At 39.0% G+C, this 27,129-nt stretch overlaps 2 protein-coding genes across 14 annotated transcripts in view; one reads left to right on the top strand and one right to left on the bottom strand.

Annotated features, from left to right (window-relative positions):
- The window catches only part of ESCO1 (establishment of sister chromatid cohesion N-acetyltransferase 1), a 52,603-nt gene extending 37,423 nt beyond the window's left edge, over positions 1-15,180 (top strand). For 4 of the 8 annotated variants that reach the window (XM_034762747.1, XM_034762748.1, XM_034762749.1 and 1 more), the window contains 4 exons: positions 5,745-5,834; positions 8,733-8,876; positions 10,020-10,207; positions 14,194-15,180. In XM_034762747.1, the coding sequence (XP_034618638.1) occupies positions 5,745-5,834; positions 8,733-8,876; positions 10,020-10,207; positions 14,194-14,341 (570 nt within the window). In that variant the 3' untranslated portion in view covers positions 14,342-15,180. Of the gene's footprint in view, positions 1-5,015; positions 5,138-5,744; positions 5,835-8,732; positions 8,877-10,019; positions 10,208-14,193 lie in introns of those variants that run through there. The other 4 variants (XR_004644712.1, XR_004644711.1, XR_004644710.1 and 1 more) reach the window with 3 other exon arrangements.
- Positions 15,181-19,417: 4,237 nt separating this feature from the next.
- GREB1L (GREB1 like retinoic acid receptor coactivator) overlaps positions 19,418-27,129 on the bottom strand; it is a 135,053-nt gene continuing 127,341 nt past the window's right edge. For all 6 annotated transcript variants that reach the window (XM_034762740.1, XM_034762742.1, XM_034762743.1 and 3 more), the window contains 2 exons: positions 25,106-25,244; positions 19,418-22,485 (listed from right to left, as the gene is read on the bottom strand). In XM_034762740.1, coding sequence (XP_034618631.1) covers positions 22,322-22,485; positions 25,106-25,244 — 303 coding nt within the window. In that variant the 3' untranslated portion in view covers positions 19,418-22,321. The remainder of the gene's footprint in view (positions 22,486-25,105; positions 25,245-27,129) is intronic.

Raw genomic sequence — 27,129 nt, 5'->3', positions numbered from 1 at the left:
GGGAAAATGGTTTCTCCGCTTCCTTGCTGCTGTGAGCTATCTACATTATCTTAATCCTCATCTTCCTCGTACCCGCTTCCCTGTGTGTTTCTCCAGTGACGGAGTCATAGCACACAGTTGGGGTAGTGCTGGCTGCACCCCCTAGCATGGCATGCAGCTCCGCGTAGAAGCGGCATGTTTGCAGCTCTGCCCCGGACCTTCCGTTTGCTTCTCTGGCTTTGTGGTAGGCTTGCCTTAGCTCCTTAATTTCACACGGCACTGCTGTGCGTCCCTGTTCTGGCCTCTGTCCTTCATGGCCTGGGAGACCTTTTCTAATATTTTGCCATTTCGTTTACTGCTACGGAGTTCAGCTAGCACTGATTCATCTCCCCATATGGTGAGCAAATCCAGTACCTCCCGTTCGGTCCATGATGGAGCTCTTTTGCGATCCTCGGACTCCATCACGGTTACCTGTGCTGATGAGCTCTGCGTGGTCACCTGTGCTCTCCACGCTGGGCAAACAGGAAATGAAATTCAAACGTTCGCGGGGCTTTTCCTGTCTACCTGGTCAGTGCATCTGAGTTGAGAGCGCTGTCCAGATGAAGAACTGTGGGATAGCTCCCGGAGGCCAATAACGTCGAATTCCATCCACACTACCCCAAATCCGACCCGCTGAGGCCGATTTTATCGCTAATCCCCTCGTCGGAGGTGGAGTAAAGAAACCGGTTTAAAGGGCCCTTTAAGTCGAAAGAAAGGGCTTCGTTGTGTGAACATGTCCAGGCTTAATTCGATTTAACGCTGCTACAGTCTACCTAAACTCGTAGTGTAGACCAGGCCTAAGTTTAAGAGATTGGATATGAGTAGCAATTTCTCACCCTGAAAGATGATTTAAGCCGGTTGTAGAGATTCTTAATGGGTCAGCTGCCCTTGCTTGCAGCTTAAAAACCCCAGTATTCCTTTCATAGGCTAGAAACCTCTCTAGCCTGTGTCCAGCACTTTCCCCCGTGCGTCCCTCCCTCCCCCCCAGTTTAGTTCTTGTTCCTCAGGTGTTTCCAAGAGTCTCGTTAGAGTGGGAGTCAGTGAACAACCTCTGATGTAACTCCCCTGTGTTAAATCGTTTTTGCGTATGGCAAGAACCTTTTGTATTCCAAGCTTGGTTCCCATGCCCGGTCAGTGGAAAAGTACTGGTATTCCAAGATGGAGTCCAGTACCAGGTGACTTGGTCAGGTGTCCCTGTAGGGTCACAGTAGCCATGACTCAGAGGCTGTTTGTAGTGTACTCAAGAAGGCTTCCTGGTGGGAAAATTCTTCTAAGCCCTATTGTTCTCCCTAATGGCCCTTCTCAGCCAGCCATCTAGACTGGCAACCTTTTTCCCCAGGTGCAAACACATTTCTAATAGATGCATAGACAATGTTCCTAACTTCAGATACCAAAATGATACATGCATACAAGTAGGATAATTCTATTCAGTAAATCATAACCTTTTCAATGATATCTCACATGCCTCATCTTACACAAAATACATCACAATTATGCCATACTCATATAATTGTAACCCCTTTGGGGTTTAGAGAGCATGGCCCTTTAAATCTTTTTCCTAAGAGGGAGGGGAGAGTAAGAAAAAAGGAGAGAAACTCCAGGGGGCAGCGCTGGAGCTCCAGGGAGAGGGGGAGGCAGCCTGCAGGCCCAATGCAGAGTCAGAAGCCCCAGTACTCACAGCCCTGTGCAGCTCTGGGCAGCAGTGATACTGGGTCCAGTTCCGGCCTGTCCTTCTCGGCAATTCCTCCCTGGCACAGTGCTCCTCCTGGCTCTTGTCCTGGGGTGTCCCCGATCGGCCCTGTCCGTCTCAGGCCCTGGACAGGGCGTATCGGGGACATCCCAGGACAGGAGGAGCACTGTGCCAAGGAGGAATTGCCGAGAAGGACAGGCTGGACCCAGTATCACTGCTGCCCAGAGCTGCACGGGGCTGTGAGTACTGGGGTTTCTGACTCTGCATTGGGCCTCCAGGCTGCCTCCCCCTCTCCCTGGAGCTCCAGCGCTGCCCCCTGGAGTTTCCCTCCTTTTTTCTTACTCTCCCCCTCCCACTTAGGAAAAAGATTTAAAGGGCCATGCTCTCTAAACCCCAAAGGGGTTACATAATAATATTATGAAGTATAGGGGGTGTAATGCCACAGCGGTAACCCCATTCATGTTGTGACCGGAGTCCTAGGGGAGCCAACTGAGGTCACGCAATAAGGGTGAACTGCAAAGAATAGGGCAGACAATCCCCAAAGATTGTGGATATTCCAATACGTAGATTTACCAAACCAGAACAGCTTATGTAATACCTCACTGGTTACCCAGAAGCCAACAACACAGTTCCCTTAAAGTAACCCAGTAAGCCTCATGCCTCCACCCAGATACCCAAGTCAAATATGATGATTACTAAAAATCTTATTCATAATATAAAAAAGTTCTACCAATCCTTTGGGATCGAATACATTACTTCCCAGGAACTTTTGGTGTGTTTCTATCAACACTGTATAATGAAAAAATGTGGCTTAGTCCTTACAATGCGTGAACAACAATAGGAATGCTGATAAAAGATATTTGTTTAAACCTATTAACTTTTGGAAATGCCTACAGCTAACTCCAAAAATCAAAACATGGATACATTTTTAAACTTGCTTTCTACCCTCTGCTGTAAAATCAAATTAATTCTAAATCTTTCTCTGAACATTCATAAGGTGCATGGCAAGACTTCAAAATATAAATTTTCAGCCCTAATAGTACCTTTGTGGCTGAATTCTAAGCCTCTGGAATTTGGAAACGAATAATGAATATCTTGTACTAAAATATATTCAGTTCCTTTTTTAAAAAAAATCAGAAAATGAGAGAAACAGTAGAATCAATTTAAAAAAGAATCCTGTAAATATTTAGAGGCAGCTTCATTTGTCCTTCATGATTTAATTCCTGCTGATTTTATTGAATTCTCCACTGTAGATAAGTCGTGCTACTAAAATATTACTTGTCTTGAAAGCAGTGGCAGCAGAATGAGGCAACATGAAACAAACATTCCCCTTCCCCCCAATAGTTAGACAGAACTCAGTGGAATTAGAGCTATTCTGAAAAAACCATTTTCATAATTTTTTTTCTACTTTTGTCAAACTTTCATTTTGATGAAAAATAGCAGACCAACTCTAGTTGGAATGCCTCTGATTTTTACCAAAAATATAAGGCTGCATCTTTGTGTTGGGTTAACAGCACTCAGGATGCTGTTATGGTAGGATTATTGTCGTGTTACTTACACCAGCTGAGTGACATTCTCAGTTGGTCAGGAGTAGCTGATGGAAGCTGTGGGAGATTGAAGTGAGACACCAAAAAACAGATGATGGTGTCCTAAAAGATCCTCTAGTCACCGGGCTTGTGTTAGAGTAGTTCTGGTCACGAGCCAAAAGACTTCGCAGAGTACTCTGGGTCGGTCTCTCTCTCTCTCACACCCACCCACCCCCTTATTCTAGGTACTATTCCGAAGTACCTCTAGGTACTATTTTCAAGTACCTCGATGCATCACTCGAGGCGGTAAAAACCCCTCCTGAGGCGGTAACAACCCCTCAACACCGGTGCATACCTATGCACCTCGCATATGCATACAGGGGGCGGCAACAATTCCCCTAAGCCGCTTAGCATCTGACCTTGCTGCACAGTCAATAAGTTCGGATGGCGTGAGCCCAACAGGGACAGACGGCCCCACGGACAGTCCTTCTTCGACACCCCAATAGAGATTTCAAAAGGTCTCCTACCTCTATTGTGGCGCCATGGGGTTCGAAGGGGAACGATCAGTAGCAGCTGCCGGTGCCTCTGCGGGCGTTGCCATCCCGGACGAGCCCCCAAATTGTCGGAGAAAAACAGAGTTCTCACTATTTGTTTGGGTACAGCAAGTCAGATGCTTTATTAACTCTCACAACTGCGCAGAGGGAGAGAGCTAAGCAGGTCTCTCAACAGGTAAAAATTACAGCAAGCATTTATACTTTGTTACGGACAATAATAAGCAACAGCTGCATTTTGTTTATACATAGGTCATTTTGATATCTTGTTTTGCTCACTAATGTAGACTCTTAGTCTACATTCTATATTATTTACACAAGGTCGCAGCAACTTTTTACATTTGTTTTTTTTAGTCGCTTTACACATTTTTCGCTTTTACAAATTTTGCATTATTAAAGTTAGCCTAACTCTTGCTAACGAACTGTCATGCATTGCATCCCCTTTTTGTCAGGTTTTTTTTTTTTTTTTTTTTTGCTTTTACAATGGCTTAATTCCTGCTTCATCTAGGAGACTTTACATTTGCTCTAACTGGTGATCCAGTTCTCACAAGTGTTGCTGTTACACTACCCTAGTGCCAAAATAATGCTGTTTGCTGTGCCCCAGCAGCAGAATTTTACCATCATTCGACTGGCCTGCCCCTCTCTGTTAGTATTCAGTGCTATCATTGAGAGGGGAAGGGGGGGCAGGATTGAAACTAAATTTATGCATGACATCGCTGTGATATTAGTTTTCAGCAGTAACATCATTGGGAAACAGCATATGTTCTAAGGGGTCCTCTTGTGCCCGTTTTCACTGCTGGCATCAAGTGAAAATCTGCGATACCGGTTGTTTCTAAAAGTGTCATCTTACATCTTGTTTGGGAAAAAATGGTTGAAAGTATCAAGATAATTAAAAAATGAAGTAGAAATAACCCTTCTGAAACTTGCCTTGTTTTGGTAGTACATATGGCATTCAGTGCCAAATCCAGTTTGCTTTTTAGTCAGCTAAAATTTTACTTAAGCCGGATGGTACATGTCACTGAGAAAATCGTTCCATCTGTATTGGTTCTTCAAAGGCTTTTTACATAAAGGTGCTTTGTGTGAGATTTACAGGTTAGCTAGTTAACTGTTCCTCATTTCTTTTGTATTCAATATTTTCAGAATCCCGTCAAAGCAACTCGATTTCTAATTTCTGGATCTGTCCCATCTTACTAGATTTAAGTGGCTTTTTTGTTTGTTTTTTCCATGCAGGTACTGCTCATTAATCACCACGAGTGTGGATCTGAAGAAGAATTAATTACCTCTAATTTTTTGAGTATGTTTAACTTCAGATACACACAACGTAGCCTCCTTCCCCATTAGATTCTTAGAAGGTAGTTATAATACTTTTTATAGTCTCCTTCTTTGGCTTTGATAGTTTATGATCAATAACAAGAAAAAACCCTGTTCCTTAAGTTTTGGGCAACTGCATGCCAATCAGTTCATTTAAAACCTCCTGGAGGTCTTTCGCATGCCAGAACTTTAAAACTGAGTGTGTATTTGTGGAGGTAACCATGTTAAAGAATTTTTAAAATAAAAACGTAGTTGATTTCCATTTCTGGACTCTGGAAAATTATATTTTTTATAGGCTGGGAAATCAGTTATATTGGTTGAGTGAGTTTGTAGTTCAAACTAAATTTTCATGATAACAATCTTGCAAAAAAAAATCATTCATTTGGAAATTTTAAGATAAAAGTTTCATGAGTTGTGTCTGGATATGGTTGGTATACAAAATGTTGTATTGAATGATACTGCATTATGCCTATTGTGTGAATAAATAAGGACTGATCAAGTTGTTTACCAGTTATCCTATCACTAATTAGTTATTGCATAGGTTTTGCACAGGCTGATTATATCTAGATAAATTGATATGTATGTCACTCTTCTGATTGTAAAAAGATTATCTTGTACACTGTATAGATAAATATTTGTTTTACTTAGGGATGGAAGAAAGAGAGAATTTTGGCTGAATATCCTGATGGCAAGATAATAATGGTTCTTCCTGATGATCCAAAGTATGCACTTAAAAAGGTACATTGAAGCTATTAGTTTTTTTTTTATAAAGTATACTCTATCCTGCACGATATTTTTTTTCTAAGGATAAATATGGTGTTTAAACTTATTTCACTATAAACTAATTTTATTATGAAGTCTTTTCTTGGATGCCAAAACTATAAGAACACTTCAGTGCAGACTTAGACTTACCACTTCCCCTCACTCCCTAACAGCACCAAGTCCAACCTTGGCACATCTGATAATTCAGCCCTATGTATTCACCCTATCCTAGATGAAGCCCTTTGATCATGGGTAGTCTGTAGTTGATTAATAGAGTAAACAATTGAAGGGGGGAAGTTATGAGAAACTGCATTATTTTATTTGTTTTTCTTCCAAGAAATTATCATAAGGGCTTGATCTGCAATTGATATATATTACAGACTCTTGTTGATTTCAACTAGAGTTTTGCATATGGAACAACTGACAAATCCAGCCTTTGAGATTAGCAGTTGGTTCTGAAATTCCAGAAGAGAGAAACAATGCTTTTGTAAAATGTCATTGAAGTTTTAAGCCTGTTAAACTGAAATATCACATTTAAATATAAATCTAACCTTTTTAATACTAGATTTAAAATCTTTTGAAATGCATATTATAAGAATGAAGACTGACATGCACCTATAGTGAATTTAATTGTAGTTCAGATAATGGAATCTAAGATCAGATAAATACAAGAGAGATTCAAGACTGAAATTAATTGTAACATACGATCAAAAATCTTTTACTATCAAAATCTATTACCTTTTTTCTTTATCATGTTCTACAAAATTTTCTAATACCTGTAAACTTGACTACTTATTATGACAATTTGTGTAACTGCAAGTATCTGATTTGGGCAATGATTAGAAGTAATTTATTTCATTGTGATTTTACATTTCTAGTAGTTAGGCAAAATATTCAAGAAGTTGTGACTTGGTTAGGTTTAAGAAATAGCTTTTGACTTGTGAAGTAGATCTTTTTTTGTGTAATAAATTTTTAATTGATGTTTAAACTTATTAAAATATTAACATATTACAAGCAAGGAATTATTACAGTTCATGACTTGCCTTTTGGCATAGCAGTGGTGTTCTGCAATATTAACTGTAAGACCTGTGATTAGTGCTTCTGTTACCTCATTTCCAAGGACTTCAGAGAATACTGCAACAAAAAAACTGCTAACTTGCTGCAATAGGGTACTTGCTCAAATTTCATGAACTTGAGCTGGTTTTACCCCGCTCAGTGCATCAATGGGAGACCTTCAGGGATATTAGTGATGGAACATGTGTACGTTTTTTGTGCTCTAGATAGCATTTTCTATGGAAGCTTTTTCTGCAGCTTTGGTTACACTTCTCCCCCCTTACTTATTTTTAATGAATTGTGTTGATGACTGATTGTCCTGAAAGAAAAAAGTGTGCAATTAAATTCTCAACCTTACAAGTCAGGAAATTAGAGTCCCATGATAACCATAGCTCTCCACTCTAGTGTGACAAAACTATTAGTATGATCCTAATGAAAAACTGAGACAATTTTCTAAATTAGTATGTATCTAATAGTAAATGTACATATACACTACTCTTACTGCATACATTGTTATCACATGAAATGCTGTACTTTACACTGAATTACATGATTTCTTTGGGATTAAAATATCAATTTCAATATAACATTGAAGTAAGACTTTTGCATATTGCCTGCTTATGTATCAGATGCTTTTTAGCCTCTAAAGGTGTCCCTACACTGCAAAGAAAAACCTGCCGCTGTCTTGTGCCAGCTGACTCAGTTGTGGGGCTGGTTCATTGCTGTGTAGGCTTTTAGGCTTGGGCTCTAGCCCAAGCCCTGGGACTCTGCAGGGAGGGAGGTCCCAGAGCTTGGGCTCCAGCCCAAGCCTAGAAGTCTATAAAGCAATGAAACAGCCCCGCAGCCCAAGCCCTGTGAGCCTGAGTCAGCTGGCGTGGATCAGCTGTGGGTTTTTCTTTGCTGTGTAGGCGTATCCTAACAGAGAGGGACAGTCAGTCATTTCAAACTCCTAATTAATTTGCTAGAGTATCTTTTAAGACACAACAAACTTTTGTGCAAAGTACAGGAAGTTTAAAGCTGAGAGAGAAGTCTAAAATTCTTATCACTCGTTACTGGTGACTTCAAATATTTTGTATACTTAATACTGGAAATCAGAGTGTTTATTTGGCAGTAGTTCAGGTCTGGTTTATAAAACTGCAACTTCTACTTATCTTGATTTAGGAGATGGAACCAATAGTATCACCTTTTTGAAAGTTATTGAACTCTAGTCTTGACAGATAATGTCTCAGGTTAGATTAAATTAAATGTGTGTGTGTGTATATATATATATATAGTATTGGAATTTTTTATGTTACTAATACTCTTATCTGAAGTATGCAGTCAACTCAAAATTGCTGGCTGTGTTTATATCTTGTCTGCTAATCCATTCGTGCTTTTCACATTCAGACTTAGAGGGAGAGTTGTCTTATTTTTCTGAGATTAAAAAATGTCTTTCATCTAAAATTAGGACTTGAGAGTTGTAATGGAGCTTGATTAGGACATTTACTGGCCTAATTCATCAAAGTTTGCACTTAATTTTAGGAATCCTGTTTCCCGGCCTGAAAGACATTCGTGATAATGGACAAGACTTATCATCAAGTTTGAAACTACTGGAAGTTGACCAAAAGAAATGTCTAATTTAATATTTGCAATTAAGCATTCTTTAAATAGATCCATATAGCTATCTTATATCTAGAGTAATCCTTCAAACTTCTGGAAAAATAACACTTCCAATCTGTTTAATGTCTGGAACCTTTCCATAAATGTAGCAGTTCTTTTTGGGTGGTATATCTATATGTAGCTCTTCTGCTGTACATTAATTTTAATTTATTATTTTAACAGGTTGAAGAGATTAGAGAGATGGTAGACAACGACCTGGGATTCCAACAGGCTCCACTCATGTGCTATTCTAGAACAAAGACACTTCTCTTCATTTCTAATGACAAAAAAGTGACTGGTTGTTTAATTGCAGAACATATTCAGTCGGTAAGTGATCAAATTCCAGAGGTGTAAACTGGGGATTCAGTGTTGAATGACCAATTATAGTTTTTAGATATACTAGAGCAACAGAGGTAGTTAAAATTCAGGTCTGGCCATTAATGTTTAATATGAACCCATTTTAAGGCATTTATGATTTTATTTGTGACAGCTAAATTCAGGGATTCTACTATCTACTGAAAATTCCAGCACTTAGCAGTCTCTATCCTATACCATGTGGTCTGTACAAAGGTACTCCTCTGAGGACAGAAAATAATCACAACTTTCTTATTAAAAAAAGATCTTACTAAGGTAATCTTTATCAGACAGGTAAAGACTTTTCCATCATAGGCATTTCCAAAATGTAGATATTAATGTCTCCATGTATTTAAGCCCTGATTTTACAGACTTGTGGTAATAGGGACACCCTAACCCTCCCAGAAAGTACCCCAAGATGGTGAATAAAGAACAAACAAACAAAAAATAGAAGTTAATGCAATTTAATGGCTACCTTACTATTAGGAAGTTTTGTTCACTGCTGTCACATTCAATTGGAGAACTAAACCAAAGAAACGCCATACATGAAATCTCCCTGATACTTTTGATTCTTCTACCCTAGTTTTGAAATTAAGCGGACAGAAATGAAACTAAAGTTGTGAATGTAACAATGGCAATGGTGCCTCAGACCAATGGTCCATTTAGATCAGTATCCTGTCTTCTGACAGTGGCTGGTGCCAGATGCCTTTAGAGGGAATTCACAGAACAAGGCTATTATGAAGTGATCCCTCCCCTGTCATCCAGTCCCAACTTCTGGCAGTTGGAGGCTTAAGGACACCAGAGGATGGGGTTGTGGCCCTGGCCATCTTGGCTTATAGTCATTGATGGACCTATCCTCCATGAAATTGTCTAATTCTTTTTTGAACCCAGTTATACTTCTAGCTTTCACAACATGCCCTGGCAATGAGTTTCACCGTTTGACACTGCATTGAGACTGTGATGAGAAAACATACACTAACATGCTATGCCCCTTCATCAAAGAACATATGTGTAACTGAAGTGTTTGTTTACAGGAGAATGGATTATCTTGTACAAGCATTGCTAACACATTGTGGAGTTATGAATCATGCTGTTAAAGTTTGACATTATCTGCAGGGCTATAGAGTTATAGAAGAGAAGATTCCAGAAGTTAGTTCAGAAAATGAGAAAATCATATTTGAGCGACAAAAAGCCTGGTGCTGCTCGACTTCTCCTGAGCCTGCTCTCTGTGGGATTAGTCGAATCTGGGTGTTCAGTATGATGCGTCGGAAGAAAATCGCTTCTCGGATGATAGAGTGTCTTAGGTAATATTAAATAAATCAATAAATTTAGTAATTTGGGGCTCAGTCTTCAACTTAACGTTGAGGCTTTTTGTCTGACAATCATTTTGTGGGTTTTGTTTTGTTTTGTTGTTGTTTGTTCCCCCCCCCCCCCCCCCCAGTGAATTGTGGATAGAAACTGAAAGTTATGCTCAGTTTTACACAGACTTTTACAGTTTAAAAAATTTGAGTATTCTAATAGGGCTTGCTTACCCTAAAAAAAACTTTGCTTGGATACAATTGTAAAGAGTCAAATTAGCTGACAGGATGTTGTCCACAATGGACTAGTCAAAGTAGACCTGGGACAAAATCTTCAAGAGTGCCTAAGTGATTTATGAAAATGGGAGTTAAGCACTCTTACCCTAAGATAAATTGTGTTCTTCATTATGTTACCTAATCTATTAATTACATCTCCTGGATTTTTTGGGAGCAGGAAAAAGGGACGGTAACAGGCACAAAAACACAGGGATACCTCTTGTATTCTTCTTACCTGCTTACACTTCTCCTTAAGTGGTCTTTAACATTCGTCTGAATCTGACTTTTTTCACCCTGTTCAGGTCCACTGATCATTACAATAGATTTTATTTTCCATGGAGTTTAGGTGTGTTCAACTGCCAATCTATCAATAAGGAAGGCCACCTCTCCCCTTCTTCTGCAGCAAAGAACCAGCCAGTTTGTTCACTTCCCCCACTTTCTCCCCACAGTAGGCTCTGGACTCCCTTTGTAGACCATTTTGTTTTCAGAACCTTTGTATTAATTTTTTTTTTCTTCTAAAGCTGGAAATTGCTTTTAAGTTGATATCTTCACGTGAACACCTAAATTTGCTAATTTGTCTTGAATTCTATTTTCACAGACCCTATGAGTTCAAATCCTTCTGCAGTAGGCTCTTCTGTCTGACGAAAACATCAGACAAATCTAAAAAATAAAGAATCAGAAAATGCTGCTTGTAATTCCTTGTCCAGACCTTCATTGAAGGGGAGCTTTACCTTTTCTGCTCTCTGGTAGAAAGCTCTGACAGGTAGAAAGCAGAAGTCTCTAACTGGGTCCAGGGTGAGTGAAGAGCTGAGCTCAATAGCCATTCTCACAGCAACCTGACAATATCATTGTGGAGACTAATGCTTCCTTGCTGACTGCACCAGCGTTTCCAATAGTAAGCTTTCTTATGTATGGGGCTCCTGCAGCTTTGCGTAGCAGGGTCCCCATAGACCTTGACAGTTGCAATGTCCCCTTGGATTGGAAGACAGGTTTACTGCCATGGATACCAGTTCCTCCCTTTTTAATTTAGGGATGCATTCTCTGTTGAACCTAGGGAATCTTCCTCCTTGGGCCCAGCACCTGAACTCCTTGCTCCCCTTAACTTAAAAAAAAAAAAATATATAATATATATATATATATAATAAAATGCGTCTCTTTGGAGCAGAAGTCTTGCTAAAAAACAAACAATTTCTGAATCACATCATGAGGAAGTAAAAATCTAAAAATAGTTGTTTTTCAGAATTGCTTGAGACCATCCTCCCTCTTGAGTGACATGTGATGGATCAAAAGCAAGGAGATGCTAGAGACAGAAAGCATCAAAAACACCTGTAAATGATTTTCATCAGAGTCCAACAAGGAATTTTCCCTCACTCTACATACCAACTCACTAAATCTAAATAGTCCTTAATTAAAGACCATTATCTTGCTGGAAAGGACCCTTCTGACAGCTGAATAGATCCTGATCTAAAATAATGGACGTATCCTCAGCAGGGCTTGGATTTAGCATTAGTTACCTGTTTCACTAGAGTCATTCTAGCTTTAACAGACTCCTCAGCAGATACATGCTCTTAAAACAATAAGATGAAAATGTGCAAGATCTCTAGGAGCCTCCCTCAATTCCTAGCTAGAAACGTGGTCTTAAATGCAGTACAGAGAAAACAACTGCTAGCCTTCCTTCAGAGTAAAATATTCTTGACATCAGCATATTTTGGGCATGGTATTTTTTATATACACGCATTACAAATTCATACACACACACACCCATACACTCTATTTTTAGCCTGCTCTTCTCAAAGGGTGCTTCATCCACAGCCACAATTCTATTTGGTTGAAATATAATTTTTGATAAATAGATCCTGTCCAGATCGGCAAACATCCATCAGATTCTGGAGTTCTTGCAGTATGGTCCCTTGATGTCCCTTTTTATTTTGTGGGTTTAACTGTTTCGGGTCCTACCTTTCAGTTAAGGTCTTGGAGAGCGCCAAATCTAGAATCCTGGGCCCTACAAGGACACATCAAGTAAAGCAGGGGTAAACACCTGAGATTCCTATGTTAAAAGTCAAGGAGAGAATAATCCTTTTGGCCCATTTTTGTACTTCATATATGAACAAAAGGACACAGACTCAATTTATTCTCCCTTTATATGCCTTTAATGATAAACATCTTGAAAGTACATTGCTCAGCCATGTTGTTTGTAAACCAGGCAAGATCTACTTTTATCCTGATGTCTAATTGTTTCTCACAGCATCATCTCTATCTAACATAGCCAAAGACCTCCATCCTTGGATTACAAGATAGTTTGACCCTCTTATCAAACACCATCTTAAGCACTCACTGACTTGCATATAAAGGTTTGAGGTTGTATTTCTGATAGCTGTGCTGGTACAGAAGACACTGCTAGGATTCTAGTTAAAGTAGTACTTGACCCAGGTTTGGTTTTTATTCAGAAATTAAACACTACCTTTTTACACATCATAAGAAATGGCCTTGGCTTCATTCTTTTCCTAACAGAGTGCCTTCTGTGAAAAACTGGTAGCACCATCTATGTCCACAGCCCCCTCGAGACATACACGAAGTCAGACTATCTTCCTCCTACAAAGAAAAGTAGGCTTGGAAGGATTGGATTTTTATATATGTCAGTAAATATAGATTTTTTTTTTAAACTGTACACGCAAACTGACAAAATATTGTATTGATAATCAAAAATTACAGATAGGAAAAGGAAAAGAATGTGGCATGAGAACTTAGAATTTAAGGATATTTACTTTGTATATTTTGTCAATTGATGTTTTAATGGTTATAAAGCTTTAACTTTTTGAATTTCAGCATCTACTGTAACTAAATAAAAATAGAAATTGAGTGGAGTCAATTATCTACCAAAATAATAGACTTGGTAGAATTTGATAATTTTTTTTATCTATCATCTAGCTGCTGGGGGGAAAGATGGCTGTGGGGAATATCAGAACTCCTCTATCCTCTGAGAGCTCCATTGAATAATAGCTTTGTGGCCCAAGAGGTAATAATTTAAGAGGAAATATGCAAGGCAGGCACCTGGTAACCAGTATATTTGCTGTACATTAAAAAGTAGACATCCAAGACACTCACAGTGCCTTTAGCAGGCAGGTACTTCATGCTGTGCCATTACATTGAATTCAGACTGCTCTTCTACACATGCATGTTGAAATCATTTTTTGAGCTCCAGATTAATTCCCTCTGTAAAGGACTGAGGATCAATATGAAGAATGGGAGAACTTGTTTTCTTACCTGAAAGAAAGCTTTCTTCATTTGTTCTGTGCAAATGATCCTGCCTATTATTATTATTATTATTATTATTTTTTAAACTGGACTCTCAGTGGCTGTTGTCTCAGATTATGCAGATGGGGAGAGAAGAGGCTTTAGCTATAAAATTTATACTGTAGCACACATGCACCATAAAGTATGAATTCTCTATTTGATGGCTACAGCCGTCCCCCCATATATACTTTAAAACATATTAAGAAAGTTACTTTGGCCGACTATTCAGAGAAAGAGGTTTAACACCCAGCCAGGGACAGACAGGTCTGGTTTTGTCCCTAAAGCTCCATGGAGAGTGAAGACCCATTATAAGGATCAGCTCAACTGAAAAATAATTTGAAGAAAGGTAACTTTCAAGATATAAAAATATACTTTTGCATGATCATTTCATGGAAAATAACCAATTTCCTTTTTTTAAACAGGAGTAATTTTATATATGGCTCATACTTGAGAAAAGAAGAAATTGCTTTCTCTGATCCCACTCCTGATGGAAAACTCTTTGCAACGCAGTACTGTGGCACTGGCCAGTTCCTGGTATATAATTTTCTCAATGGACAGTATCATACTTAGTGGAATTCCTTCAGCAACAAATATTGGAAGACTTCTGCTAACAAGTACTGATTGAGTTCAGACCCTGACCAGGAACTAGGGCTATCGTTATATATATATAATTATTATTACAACGAACTCAGGACTGGTAACAACTAAATAAAGTTGTACTATTTTATTAAAATTGTAAATTGTGCAGTAATAGTCTAACTCTGTTTTTTAAAGAAGATATTTTGTTATCTTTTACAGAAGTTTATGATGTATTTTTATCTCTAGTCATGTTTACATGCAGCAGATATTGTTCATAATGGACTGTAAACTAATGCAAGGACTATGGTCTCACTGAGTACATACTGAAGTTCTTAATGTGGTGATATACCAGTGTTGCTTGGCACTATAATCTTTAGTACTTTATCAGTTTTAGATGTTTAGTAAGGTATATAAAAGATCATTTATCAAAATTTAAAACCCTGCTCAATTAGAACTTAAATGACAAATATTACAGTGCACTATTTATAGATGATAGTCTTGACAGATTAATTACATGGAGGTTCTACTATGCATTAATATGAATAACAAAGATGAAATTAACCTGATTTCTCAATTAGAAGAAGAATAAGGAATTTACACATTTTGCACAGGGGATATTTAGCAGTAGTTTGTGAAAGATGAATTTGCAAAATACAAACAGGTATATGCTTCACCTTTTTTTCAAAAATGCTGAACATGGTATATGCCTTTATTAGTGAACTTCACTTTGTATCTCCTTCATAAAGCCCTCCACTTTAAAAGGGTTTATATGGTGAAAAACTGCTGTGGCCTTTATCTGTATATAATGTAGATTAAAAAATAAAGTACTTGATAGCTTTTTTTTCTTAAGTGATGCTAACAGAGTAAAAAAGTAGTCTTTGGTGTTTATATTCCTGCAACTGAAATGTTCAGTGGTGAAACATCAATCAGATTAACATCCAAAAGGAAAGTCCTGATTCAAAACAATCTTCAATACAACAAAGCCTCTCACTTCCTAAGGAATAGTTCCCTATGCCAGAATTAATTTTTGAAGCATATACTGTAGGAGTAGCAGTGGTGGTCTGTGCTATAAGAAGTGGAAAGTTATGATTGGGAGAAAGGAAGAGAAAACCTTAAACTGTTCCAGCAAATAAATTTTTTATTTTATTGCTTGCTCTTGTCCAGAGGTGATCAACAGTGTAAGCCTCCCAGCACTGTGGCTTCAGCTCGTTTTAATGCAGTCACAGCTAGCAGCTGAGAAAAGCTGTTTCCTTTACCAGTAGTGAGACTAGAGCTGGGTGAAATTTTTTTTGCTGAATAGTTTATTGGCCAAAAAAATCAGTTTTGGACTATTTGAGTTTAACACCCCTTCATAAACTAATTTAAGAAATTTTCTATTCTGCAGTTTGTTTCTCATAATTCTGCTACACATGAGAAGTAGGGAGGGATAAGAGAACAAACAGAAGAAAAAAACCCTCCCTTTTACAGAATTGCTCAAAAGGCAAGGTTATTACTGGATCACCACCTACAGTAGCTTTCTCTGGAAGACAAAGTCCATTAGAGTGTCTGATAAAGATTTTTAGCCAGTGATCATGTTGCTACTTTGCAGATCTCTGTGGTGGAAGTACATACTCTTTCGACCCACGAGGTCACCATGGATCTTGTGGAGTTTGCTTTGATTCCTCATGGGACAGTAATGTACCCTCAACCATAGTCTGATCTATATAGCAAGAAAGAGCTTGGAGATGGAGTCCTTGACACTTCAGATGGAAGAAGACAGAGGGCACCTGACCTCCTTGTAGATCCTGTATGCTTGATGTAAATCTTCAGTGTTCTTTTGACATCTAATGTGTGCCACACCTTCTCGATCAGGTGCTGTGGCTTTGGACAGAATGAAGAGAGGACAGTCTCTTCAGAGGCATGGAAAGGAGAATTCACAATTGGCAACAATGTTCTGGAGTCCTTAGCACCACCTTGTCAAACCGAAACAGAGTCGGGTTCCTGCATAGAGAACTCTGCCAGTTCTGAAACTCATCTGTCAGATGTAGTGGCCACCAGAAAACAGGTTTTGATGGAGTGATAAAACGGTGATACAGAAGTCAGGCTTTCTAAAGGATTAGTGCTTAGGGCTTTCAACATGAGTGGTAGATCCCATTAAGGGAAGATGACTACTGATCGGGCCAGTCTGACTTCTCCGAGGAATCTGGATACCAGAGGATTCTAAACCAGGACCTCACCAGTAGCTGCAAAGGCGGTTCCAGCTATAGTTCTGTCAGGTAAGAGAGAGACTATCACTCTCTTACCTGAGTTAACACTATCACTTTTTTTTGCTTCCTCTTACCAGATCTTTTGGATCATTTTCCCCTCAGAGGAAAGGGAGGCAATGCATATAGCAGGACTTCTGACCATCTGTTTGACAAAACATTTGCCCCCATGACTTGTGGTCTGCTTCCCTGGTGAAGAATTTTGATGGCTTTGCATTCTTGTGATTGGGAAATGGATCGACTGACAGAGGAACGAACATCTGCAGGATCAGGTTGAAGACTTTCTGGTTTAGGCACCATGCTGAATTGCTGGTGTTGCATTGACTAAGCCAGTCTGCCTTTTGGTTCAGTTCTCCTTTTATGTGGATCGCCTTTGGGGAGAGTTGTTTCTGCCTATTCCATTATCTCCATTGTTCCTCCATATAGAGCTGCGCTCCTTGTACCTCCATGGTTGTTGATGTATGCAGCCATTGTCATGACATGATTTTCTTTTAGGGGGCTCTGGAATCTCAGAAGAGCTAGTTTGGCTGCCCCAAGTTCCAAGAGATCAATGCCGTGATCCCTTTTCCCTGGGCTCCAGATGTTCTGTACCATTTTGGGATCCAGGTATGCTTCCCATCAGACTGGAATCGGTGGTGAGAACCCTGAGTTCCAGAAAGCATATGGAAAGACCCCTGTGGATAATTTTCCAGACTATCCACTATCTCAGTGAGTTAAGAACCTGTTTCGGGACATGTACCTGAAGTTGCCTGCACTCTAGGGAGTGGTCCCATATTTTCACAAGAAAAGCCTAAAGGCACCTGATGTGGAATCTCACCCCTGGAGTGACCCCTGGCATGAGACCAGGAAGCCCAGCAATGAGCAATGGTTGGGCTCCTGCACTTGACCAGCATGGATATCAAATTCTGAATCTTCTGGAATCTGTCTACTGAGGGGTAGATCGGTGTTGTTAACATCTCTCTCTACACCCAGGTGCATGATCCTTGTCAAGGAGCGCAAGGAATTATTTTTGTGTTTATTATGAATTATGCATTTACAGGAGCTCCAAATTCCAAGTCTTGGGGCTGTGTCCTACATTCTTTGATTAAGGCTCTGATTAAGATGTTGCCCAAAAAAGGGTACAGGTAAGTGCCCTGGGACCAGAGTCTGGCTTGATCACCAGCCTTTTCAGAAAGACGGGGGGCAATGAGACAACGGGAGTGTTCAGTACTGGTAGCGATTCATGCTGTAAGCTAATCTCAGAAGCTTGTGGTAGCAGTGGAACACTGGAATGTGGACTATATCATTATTGAAGGTAGGATATCCATCTGGAACTTTGTTTTCTTCATCCATTTGTTGGACCGTCAGAGGTGGAGGACTTCTCCAGTGAACTTGTGAACAATAAAGATGGAGTAAAACCCTGAGAAATTCTCTTCTTGGGGGGTGGGGGGCGACTCCTATTGTTCCCATGTACCGAATGTGGGAGATCTTGTCCTAGACTAGCTTGTAGTTGGTGGGATCAGTGGTGACTGAAGACTGGAGGGAGGAGGAGCGTGGTGAAGCCCTTAGCTCGAGAGTATCCCTGACATGCTGACTCTCGCACCCACCCTGTGGTTGAAGTAAACTATTCATCCAGAAAGAGAAATCCTGCCTCCCAGGCTCAGGTCTGGGTGAAAGCATATTCATTTGTCATAAAGAGCTTTTGGAAGTTGCATGATCTCTTCTAGGTTTTCTACTTGCTGCTTGGTTCCAAGGTTTTCCCTTGATACATGTGATCTTTCCTCTAGAACCTCGGTGGGGAAAATAGCAATTGTTGAAATCATGGTGGAATTCCTCAAGGGCTTCTTTTCCATGGGTCCAGATAATGAAGATGTCATTAATGTAGCACAAGTAGAGTAGGGGCGTTAGAACAACGCTTCCTTAGCTCTCGTCCCCTAAGTCAGCCATAAAAATGTTGGCATACTGTGTGGCCAGGCGGGTACCCATTGCAATGCCACTGACTTGAAGGTACGTATTGTCCCCATATGTGAAATAGTTGTGGGTAAGAGTCTCTATGCAAAAGAATAAATGGACACAAATCTGACATCCGAAATCTTAACATTCAAAAATCAGTAGGGGAACACTTCAACCTCTCTGGTCACTCAGTAACAGACTTAAAGGTGGCAATTTTTCAACAAAAAAGCTTTAAAAACAGACTCCAACGAGAAACTGCTGAACTGGAATTAATTTGCCAACTAGATACCATTACCTTAGGCTTGAATAAAGGCTGGGAGTGGCTGGGTCATTACACAAATTGAATCTATTTCCCCATGTTAAGTATCCTTACACCTTCTTGTCAACTGTCCAAAATGGGCCACCTTGATTATCACTACAAAAGTTTTTTTTTCTCCTGCTGATAATAGCGCATCTTAATTAATTAGCCTCTTAGAGTTGGTAGGGCAACTTCCACCTTTTCATGTTCTCTGTATATCTTCTTACTATATGTTTCATTCTATGCATCTGATTAAGTGGGCTGTAGCCCACAAAAGCTTATGATCAAATAAATTTGTTAGTCTCTAAGGTGCCACAAGTACTCCCGTTCTTTTTGTGGATACAGACTAACATAACTGCTACTCTGAAATACATAGTGCTAAAACTGGTAGGATATAACACAATCACTACCAATTGTGAAAGATCATGGCATTTTTGGAAGAGAGTATTTTGCTCAGATACTGAAAGTTATTGACTGCTCGACAGTGAGCAAATTCAAGATTATATTAAAAAGGTAGTACAGGGACATGTTATAGTCAAAATTAAATACCCAACCTGTTATACAACAAATCTAAAGAAAATGCAGTCTCTTGAATGGCAATTTAATATGTTCATCAAATTTAATGAAAGCACATCATAAACATATTGTAACCACAACTGCAGACAATTTCAATTAATAAACAATAAAATGTGAGGTAGACTGACTAGTGAAGCTAAATTCACCATGTTTTGGTTAAGAAAATTTTACACTAAAAGCAACATTTTAACCCCCTTCCAAAAGTCTCAAAAAGCAATTGCATAAATTACAGCAAGATGCATCTGAATATGATTTTCATTCAAATCTTAGTTTACATTCAATATTAACCTGTGAACTGTCAATCATGTCCAGATTTTACATGTCAACAGGTAAAATATAATGCTGGCCTATTTAATACATTCATAAGAGTGCCCTTGATGATGAGGCTTAAAACCAAAACAGAACAGTTATACTCTAGATGTCAAAGTATGGTCTCCTCATGTATTCAAGGACTATGAGCTGTAGTTTTCAAGCAGACTGACCCTGGATTATTTTAAGTAAAGATTTATAATGATATAGTCTTCAAAAGAAAGTGTTGCCAAAAACCTTCCCTCTCCACTGGAGAATAAAAGTGTTATAGAAACCAATTGCTTGTTTGATAATGGAAGGCAGATACACTAGCTTTCTGATTTAGTTCTCAACCATCAGGACAATTTCGCACCACTTTACCACAGGGCTAACTAATCATCATCAAAATAGTCTTAGCACCTGGAATTTAAAGAACTTAGTGCAAACATCATGTACACAAACAAAGGAAATCACTTTTGAACATTTTATATCCTCCGACTTGCAGACTATAGGTAACATTTCTAAATTTTTTACCTCAAACTAAAATTCAAAAGTTATTCAATCAGCCCTAAGCCCTTCTGGCAAACCAGAAGTACTGAAATGTATTCAGGTGTAACGAAAAGTTTCAAAATATACCTCTGTATCCCCACCGGCTAAATTAAAATTAAGATATATTTTAAAACATAAGGCTGTATGAAGGACACTTAAAAATATTTAAATCTAAAGAAAAAGAAAAGGGTTGTTCATTTGAAATATGCTACATTGACAGCCTCACAGTTAAGCTCTATTAAAATCAACAGCTATGCAAACCATTATTTTCCTTTTTAGCTTCAGTCTAATATATTATGTTTTTCATTATCTGTAAACATTCATCTTTTCACAAGATAAAAAAGTTGCTTGATTAACACTTTGTTCAAAATGCAGTTTTGGCAGGCCCTTCTCAGTTGACTTGCAGGTCACATATAAAGGATGTGTTAAGAACTTCATAAAAACACAATGAAGTGAATATTATTGATTTTTCTGCCATCTTATAAAGGAGGTTGCTTTTTTTTTTTTTTTTTTTCCAACTAAGGAGGTGGAGAGAGGAGAATGTGTGGGGGAAGGGTACCTTTTATAAAATATTGAAATCTCAATTGAGTAACCAGTATAAAACATTGAATACTTCTAAAAATGTTAACTGCGCTAGTAAAACTGGTCAACACCTATAACCCTGAAACCATGTGCTAGTGCACCAGGTTAATTCTATAACAGAACAGCAGTTATTTAAAGAGAACACAGTAATGTGTTTTAGACCAGAATAATGCATAATCACTACAGCCATATTTACAAAAGTTTAATATTCAAAATGAAAGGACCAACCTGTTCTAGGTACTGTATTCAAACAGACCTTTTTGATTATGGGCAGATTCTCTTGCAATTGATTCAAGCTCACTTGTGAAGTGATTTTCAGTGGGCTACGGAAAATCCCCAAACCATTGTGCCTCACCCCATTTTAGCTCACTTTAGATATAACATTCAGTTCATGTCACCTGCCATACTCTTGAACATTGTCTTCCTATTTTATGATTCACTTCTGAGCAGGGTACCTAAGTTCTCAAAAGCAGCAGCAACAACAAAAATCTCACCTCAGGACTCTACACACTATTGCAGGTGAATGAGGAAGGATACTTGGAGCAAATTGCATTCAATCAAACCTAGACAAAGTTTTTGATGTACAAGTAAAGTGTACCAGCTAAAATGGGATGTTTCACAATTTTTAAAACCTCTGACGCTATAACTATCTGAAGTCGTTTTGCTGGTGTTTAGCTGCTCTAACTAAAGAGCCAATGTGCATAAGAAATCTTTTTCTCTTTGTATGCTGGCCAGCCAGTGACTCTTTAATTGTGGAGTAGAATTTTTGTTAAAGAGGGTGAAAGAATGTTACTAGGAGAACCTGCGTGCGTGCTCCATGCCTGCCAAGCATTTACTGATTTGTTCAGGTTTAAGTAGTAAACTTCTAACTCCTGTGGAAATTTTGCCAAAGACACAGTTTCAATACATAAACAATTACAAGTTTTAAAGTAACACTGCACAGAGAGAGAACAAGACTACTTTTAATACAAATATCTAAGTTACTTTGTAATTTCAAACCCCTGAGTATTACTGTACCAAAGTACAGATCTGAAGAGAAACGGAGGAGTCTCCTCAGCATATTATCTTCAATGGTGTGAGTCTGGTGTTATACCTTCAGGCTAGTGGATGCTGAAGTCAGTTTCTTCCCCTAGCTTAGCATAGTACAAAAAAACCCAAGAGAACTCTTCATCAACCAAAATATGTCCTCCTCCCACATCACAGGAGACAGCTTGTAGGCTGTGGTGTTAGTTTCATTAACTGTGACTAACGTGGAATTAACTTGAATCCAAGCGCCTGTAATCATAACTGAAGTTATAAACATATGCCTAGAAACAAAGCCTACTTTAGAATTTTGGGGACTCCTTTAGAGTAGACTAGATAAATATTGGTTGCACTTTGCTCCACAGTGATTGTACTTGGTTGTTTCTTCTGTCCCCCTCCCCTCTCCCCCCAAAAGCCAACCAAACAAAGAAATGTCTCAAGTTCTCTTCTTTGCCTTTGTTATTTGGTCTCCTATCAAGTTTATATGTGGCGTCCAGTGAGAAAATAGAGTGGTTTGTCATCAATGCTGTTGGCAGTCTGAAACTCATCGCGGAGACGAAACTGCCACTCGTCTTCCAGCTCTAAACGGACTATTGTTTGACGTAAAGAGCTTCTGTCTTGGCATATGACACACAAGGTGGCACCTTAAATTAAAAACAAGATACAGCTTTAGTAACATGTAAGACTTCAATTTTCTTGCCTCATTTTCAAAAAGACAAAAACAATAAAAACTACTACTTGGAGGCCTTTCCCACACAAAACCGTCATAAGCTCCCAAGTGTCCATTAAGGTGTCTGACATGAACAGTGTACCCAGTATGATCAGTCTCAGATATGGAAAGTGAGGCATGAGAGAGTGGGCAAACATCTCTGCAAAAATGACTGAAAAGAATACAGGTACGTAAACAGTGGGAAGAAAGTATCACAAAATGTGTTTGACCTTCAGCAGTTTCCAATGAAAGAGGGATTTGGGAGGAGGGGAGAGAGAAATCCCTCTCTACAGTCCAAGCCTGAAATCATGCACAAGATGTCTGACAAAGCAACTTCAAATGAATGAGGATTCATGGCAGCTAAGGGGGCATTATTTATTTATTTATATTGCAGTAGCTCCTACGGAACTAGTCAGGGATCAGATATCCACTCCCTGCTGTGCATATATCTACACTGCAGAAAATGGTGTGTTCTTAACTTAGGTTAGCTAACTTGGGTTAAAATAGCAGTGAAGACATGGCAATTTGTCTTTTAACATATGCTAGCAGTTAAAGCCCACAAAGGAACCTGGGGTTGAACTTGAGCTGCTGTGTTGGGGTGTCTTCACTGCTATTTTAACTTGAGTTAAGAACATTTATCTTTCTTTTGCAGCGTAACTATACCCTGTGTTAGGCACCTTACAAACATGAGTCCATGACCCAGCGAAGGTTTCCACTCATGCGAGTGTGGGTCACCCATTCATCCACTCCATAGCCAGAACTCCTGGGATTTGCTTCCTTCCTCACACCACTCAAAAAATTAAAGTATGCCCTATTCTAAGTGACTGGGCCTGTATACAACCTGGCAATGATTTTAGGATAGTGGACAATTTGCTGATGTTAATATGGTTTATGATGATTAATTTGGACTTTCAAAAGTCCTTTCCTAAAGTCCCACACAAAAGGCTGTTAAGGAAACTAAGTAGTCATATGCTGACAGGCAAAGTACTGCCATGGATTAAGTACTGACGAAGAGAAAGACAACAGATTAGGAACAAATGGTTTATTTTTGACATAGCAAGAGGCTAACAAGGGGGTGCCCCAAGATTGGTGCTGTTTGCTATTGTTTCTTGTCATGCCCATGACATGGTAGATACTATCCAGCCTTAGCAAAAACAAAACACACACACCACATGACTGCCATTCTTAAAGAAAACTCACAGATCCACAGCCAGGTGGCAAAATGTGCAGATGATGCAAAACTACTGAGGTGAATCAACAGTAGAGAAGCCTGTGAGGAACTTCAGAGGAGGCTAAACAAAGCTAGGTGCACTGGCAGCATGACGAGAGAGGAAATTCAGTGCTGACAAAAGCAAATTTAACACATTACTGGGTTATGAGTTAAACTGTAATCACTCATGAAAAAAGACCTGCATGTCACTGTGGACAGCTCAGTAAAGATCACTGCTTAAGAATACAAAAAAAGATCAGGATATAAAAGAACAGGCTAGGAAATAATACTTTGAGGGGTAAAGCCTCATGCTAAGTATCCCTTTTGTGCTCAAATCTACGGGGACACAATCTAGCCACTGAAAATGTACCATAGGAATTGATGCTACACCTCACCTGTAATACTGTGGTTCAGTTCTGGTCTCAGAGATATAGAAGGTATGAAGAGAGTAGGCAATGAAAATGTTTAAAGACATGGAAAGACATCCAAATGAGGAGAGACTGAAAAGAGTGTGACTGTTCAGAAATGAATAATGAATTTTCTTGGGGGGAGGAGTCAAACCCTCCTCATCCTAGCTCATAACACAAGAACAAGTGCACATTCAATGAAACTGAAAGGCAATACATTAAAAACTGATGAAAGGAAATACTTTTCTATGTAATGCACATTTAGCCCTCAGAACTCATTGCCGCAAGATATCACTGAGGCCAATAGGTTAGAAGAATGAGACATTTATATGGAGAGCAACATCATCCACAATTGCATTAGACAAGGGTTTTTTTTCTCTTTTACACAAAATTAGTAATATAAACCCTCAGTATTAGGGCATAAGACAACCACTAACAGAGGTAGGAAGAAACTTCCTCAATGAGCAGGTTACTCTATTATTGTTCACTGCAGGATTTCTTGCACCTTCTCCAGAGCACTGGATATTCACTACCATCAAAGGCACGATAATAGTTTGGAATAGATGAACGGCTTGTCCCATCCATTATGACAATGTCTATGTTCTGAACTCTATTTCCAAATCATATGTTAGTGAAGTACTCAGCTGCATGCTGCACTGGCTGCATTCGACATATACCATACCTATTTCCATTTGATGCCACTGCTGTTAGTGCTATTTATCAAGGCTTTTCTTCACTACAGCCTTGTTATTATGATGGTGGGAGCGCTGTACAAATCGAAAGAGCAGACAGAATGCATTCTTTCTTGGAGCAACACCAGCACTGATTATGAAGATGGAGAAATGTATGGATTCATTTCATCCTCTGTATTTCATTTTGCTTGTGAGCTATTATTTTGTACTAAAAGCAACAGAGATACCCAGTGGAGAAATCATTACCTTTCAGGAATTTGAACTTCTTAAGAAGGTCTGCACCTACGAAAGAGTCACAGAGGTACAACAGGAGTCCACTGAAAAACACCCCCTCACAGTTGACATTGATGGAGTGTGGGCGGGAGCTCACATAGCAGATCGCCACCTGAAACCAAAAAGCAAAACAGAAAGAATGTTTTAAGAAAACCCCCCAGGAGGGACCTAATATGGAGGCTGAACATAAAATAACTACAGGAGGCCAGAGTTGCTTGACTTGAGTTCAAAAAACCAAAAAATCCACAATCTTGGATACAGTTTGCACATTTGGGGGTTCTATTAGGCAATCTTCCTGATTGAATTCTAATTAGAGCCACAGAAAGTCCTTAGCTCATTTGTTACCTTTCCAAGTCCCTAGCCAAAAAAATCTCTGCTGTGAATCTTACTCATTCTCTCCTTTTAATCCCTTCCCTTTACTAAAAAAAGCTTTACACTGTAATGGGATTTTTCCATATTTTAATTCAAAAGATTCATCTGTAATGCGAATAAAATGGTGCATAGACTAGCCTTGGCATTCAATCCTAGGTCTTCTGATGGGATGATTTCCAGAAGAAAAGTGATGCCTGCAGCTAAGGTGAGATTTAAAACTATTGCATCAGACTCTAGCAAATAGAAAGGGCCCACTGTAGTCTAATTTAACCCCATGCTTCTCCATTACTTTGCTGACTTGATCTACATCTCTGAGGTCTGTGCTTGTGTGATAATCATACAATGATGGTAATATTATTTCATTTGTTCCAATGACATGGCATTTGAAGTATATCCTATTAAGAAGGAAAATGCAGAAGTGGTGTAGGGAGGGGTACATTAAAGAGGAGGATAATTACACTGTGCTTTGTTGGAGTGAGCAATCAGGCTAGTGCAGCAGTGTAATGTCAAAAACTGGCCAAGCAAGAACAAAGTGGCAACAAATGTGAATCAGAAACACATGACAAAAAGTAGTAAAGATTTGGGGGATGCATGTCTTAAAAAGTAAAATGGATGAACATCAGGATCTGTACAGATAGCTAAATGGCAAACTGACATCCAAGAACAAGGGCTTTCACTGCAAACAAATTCTTACATTATTATATGTGATAGATTACAAAAAGATTGAGGATGGCTCTCTTAACCTAATAACAAAAACAGGGGGATGGTGGAAGAGGAGAAGAGGGATGACATGAGCATTCAGTGAGTACAAAATCCAGATATTGGGAACAAAAATCAATCAAGAAACCAAAGGACATGAAGAGAAGAAACTCTTCGATAGCCTCTACACCAATGCTAGGAGCTAGGGTAATAAACGAAAGGAACTGGAATTGTTCATTTATTAGCATAAATTCAATGTAGTTGGTATTACTGAAATTTGGTGGGATGATTCCTATGATTGGAATGTTAAAATCAATAGTTCTAACCTATTTAGGAAATATCAAGTGGGCAAATGGGAATATAGTGTGCCACTGTCAAAAATGGTATTACTTGTTTCCGAGTCACTGATAATTCAGAAGAACATGAACTTGAATGCTTATGGATCAATATCCTAATAGGTAAAGCGTAAGACGGGGCATTAGTTGCTGTCTGCCTCAAACCACCAAATCACACTAGGGAACAGGATGTCTGCCTCCTTACACACCTATCTATAATGTGTATGGAAAAAAACAGTGTGATCATGGGAACTTCAATTTGAGTAATATATGCTGGAGGTATTAAAACATCCTTGGAATTTCTAAATGTTATGGATGAGAATCTCCTGACTCAAAAGGTGTTGAATCCAACACAAGGAAATTCTACATTAGGCCTTGTCTTGACAGATGAAGAGGAATTGATCACAGAACTAAAAATTAATGGAAGCTTATGTACAAGTGATCATGACTTGATCACATTTATAATGTCCAAACAGAATAAAGTCCAGACCAGTGATCTATATATATTTGATACTTTGAAAGGGCCAGTTTCACAAAGCTGAACACAATTATGAGCCAGATCAGCTGGGAGGAAGAATTTATTCAGAAAAA

Source organism: Trachemys scripta, chromosome 2 (assembly GCF_013100865.1).
Source record: "Trachemys scripta elegans isolate TJP31775 chromosome 2, CAS_Tse_1.0, whole genome shotgun sequence".
Lineage (NCBI taxonomy): Eukaryota > Metazoa > Chordata > Testudines > Emydidae > Trachemys > Trachemys scripta.
This window is presented reverse-complemented; position numbering and strand designations above follow the sequence as displayed.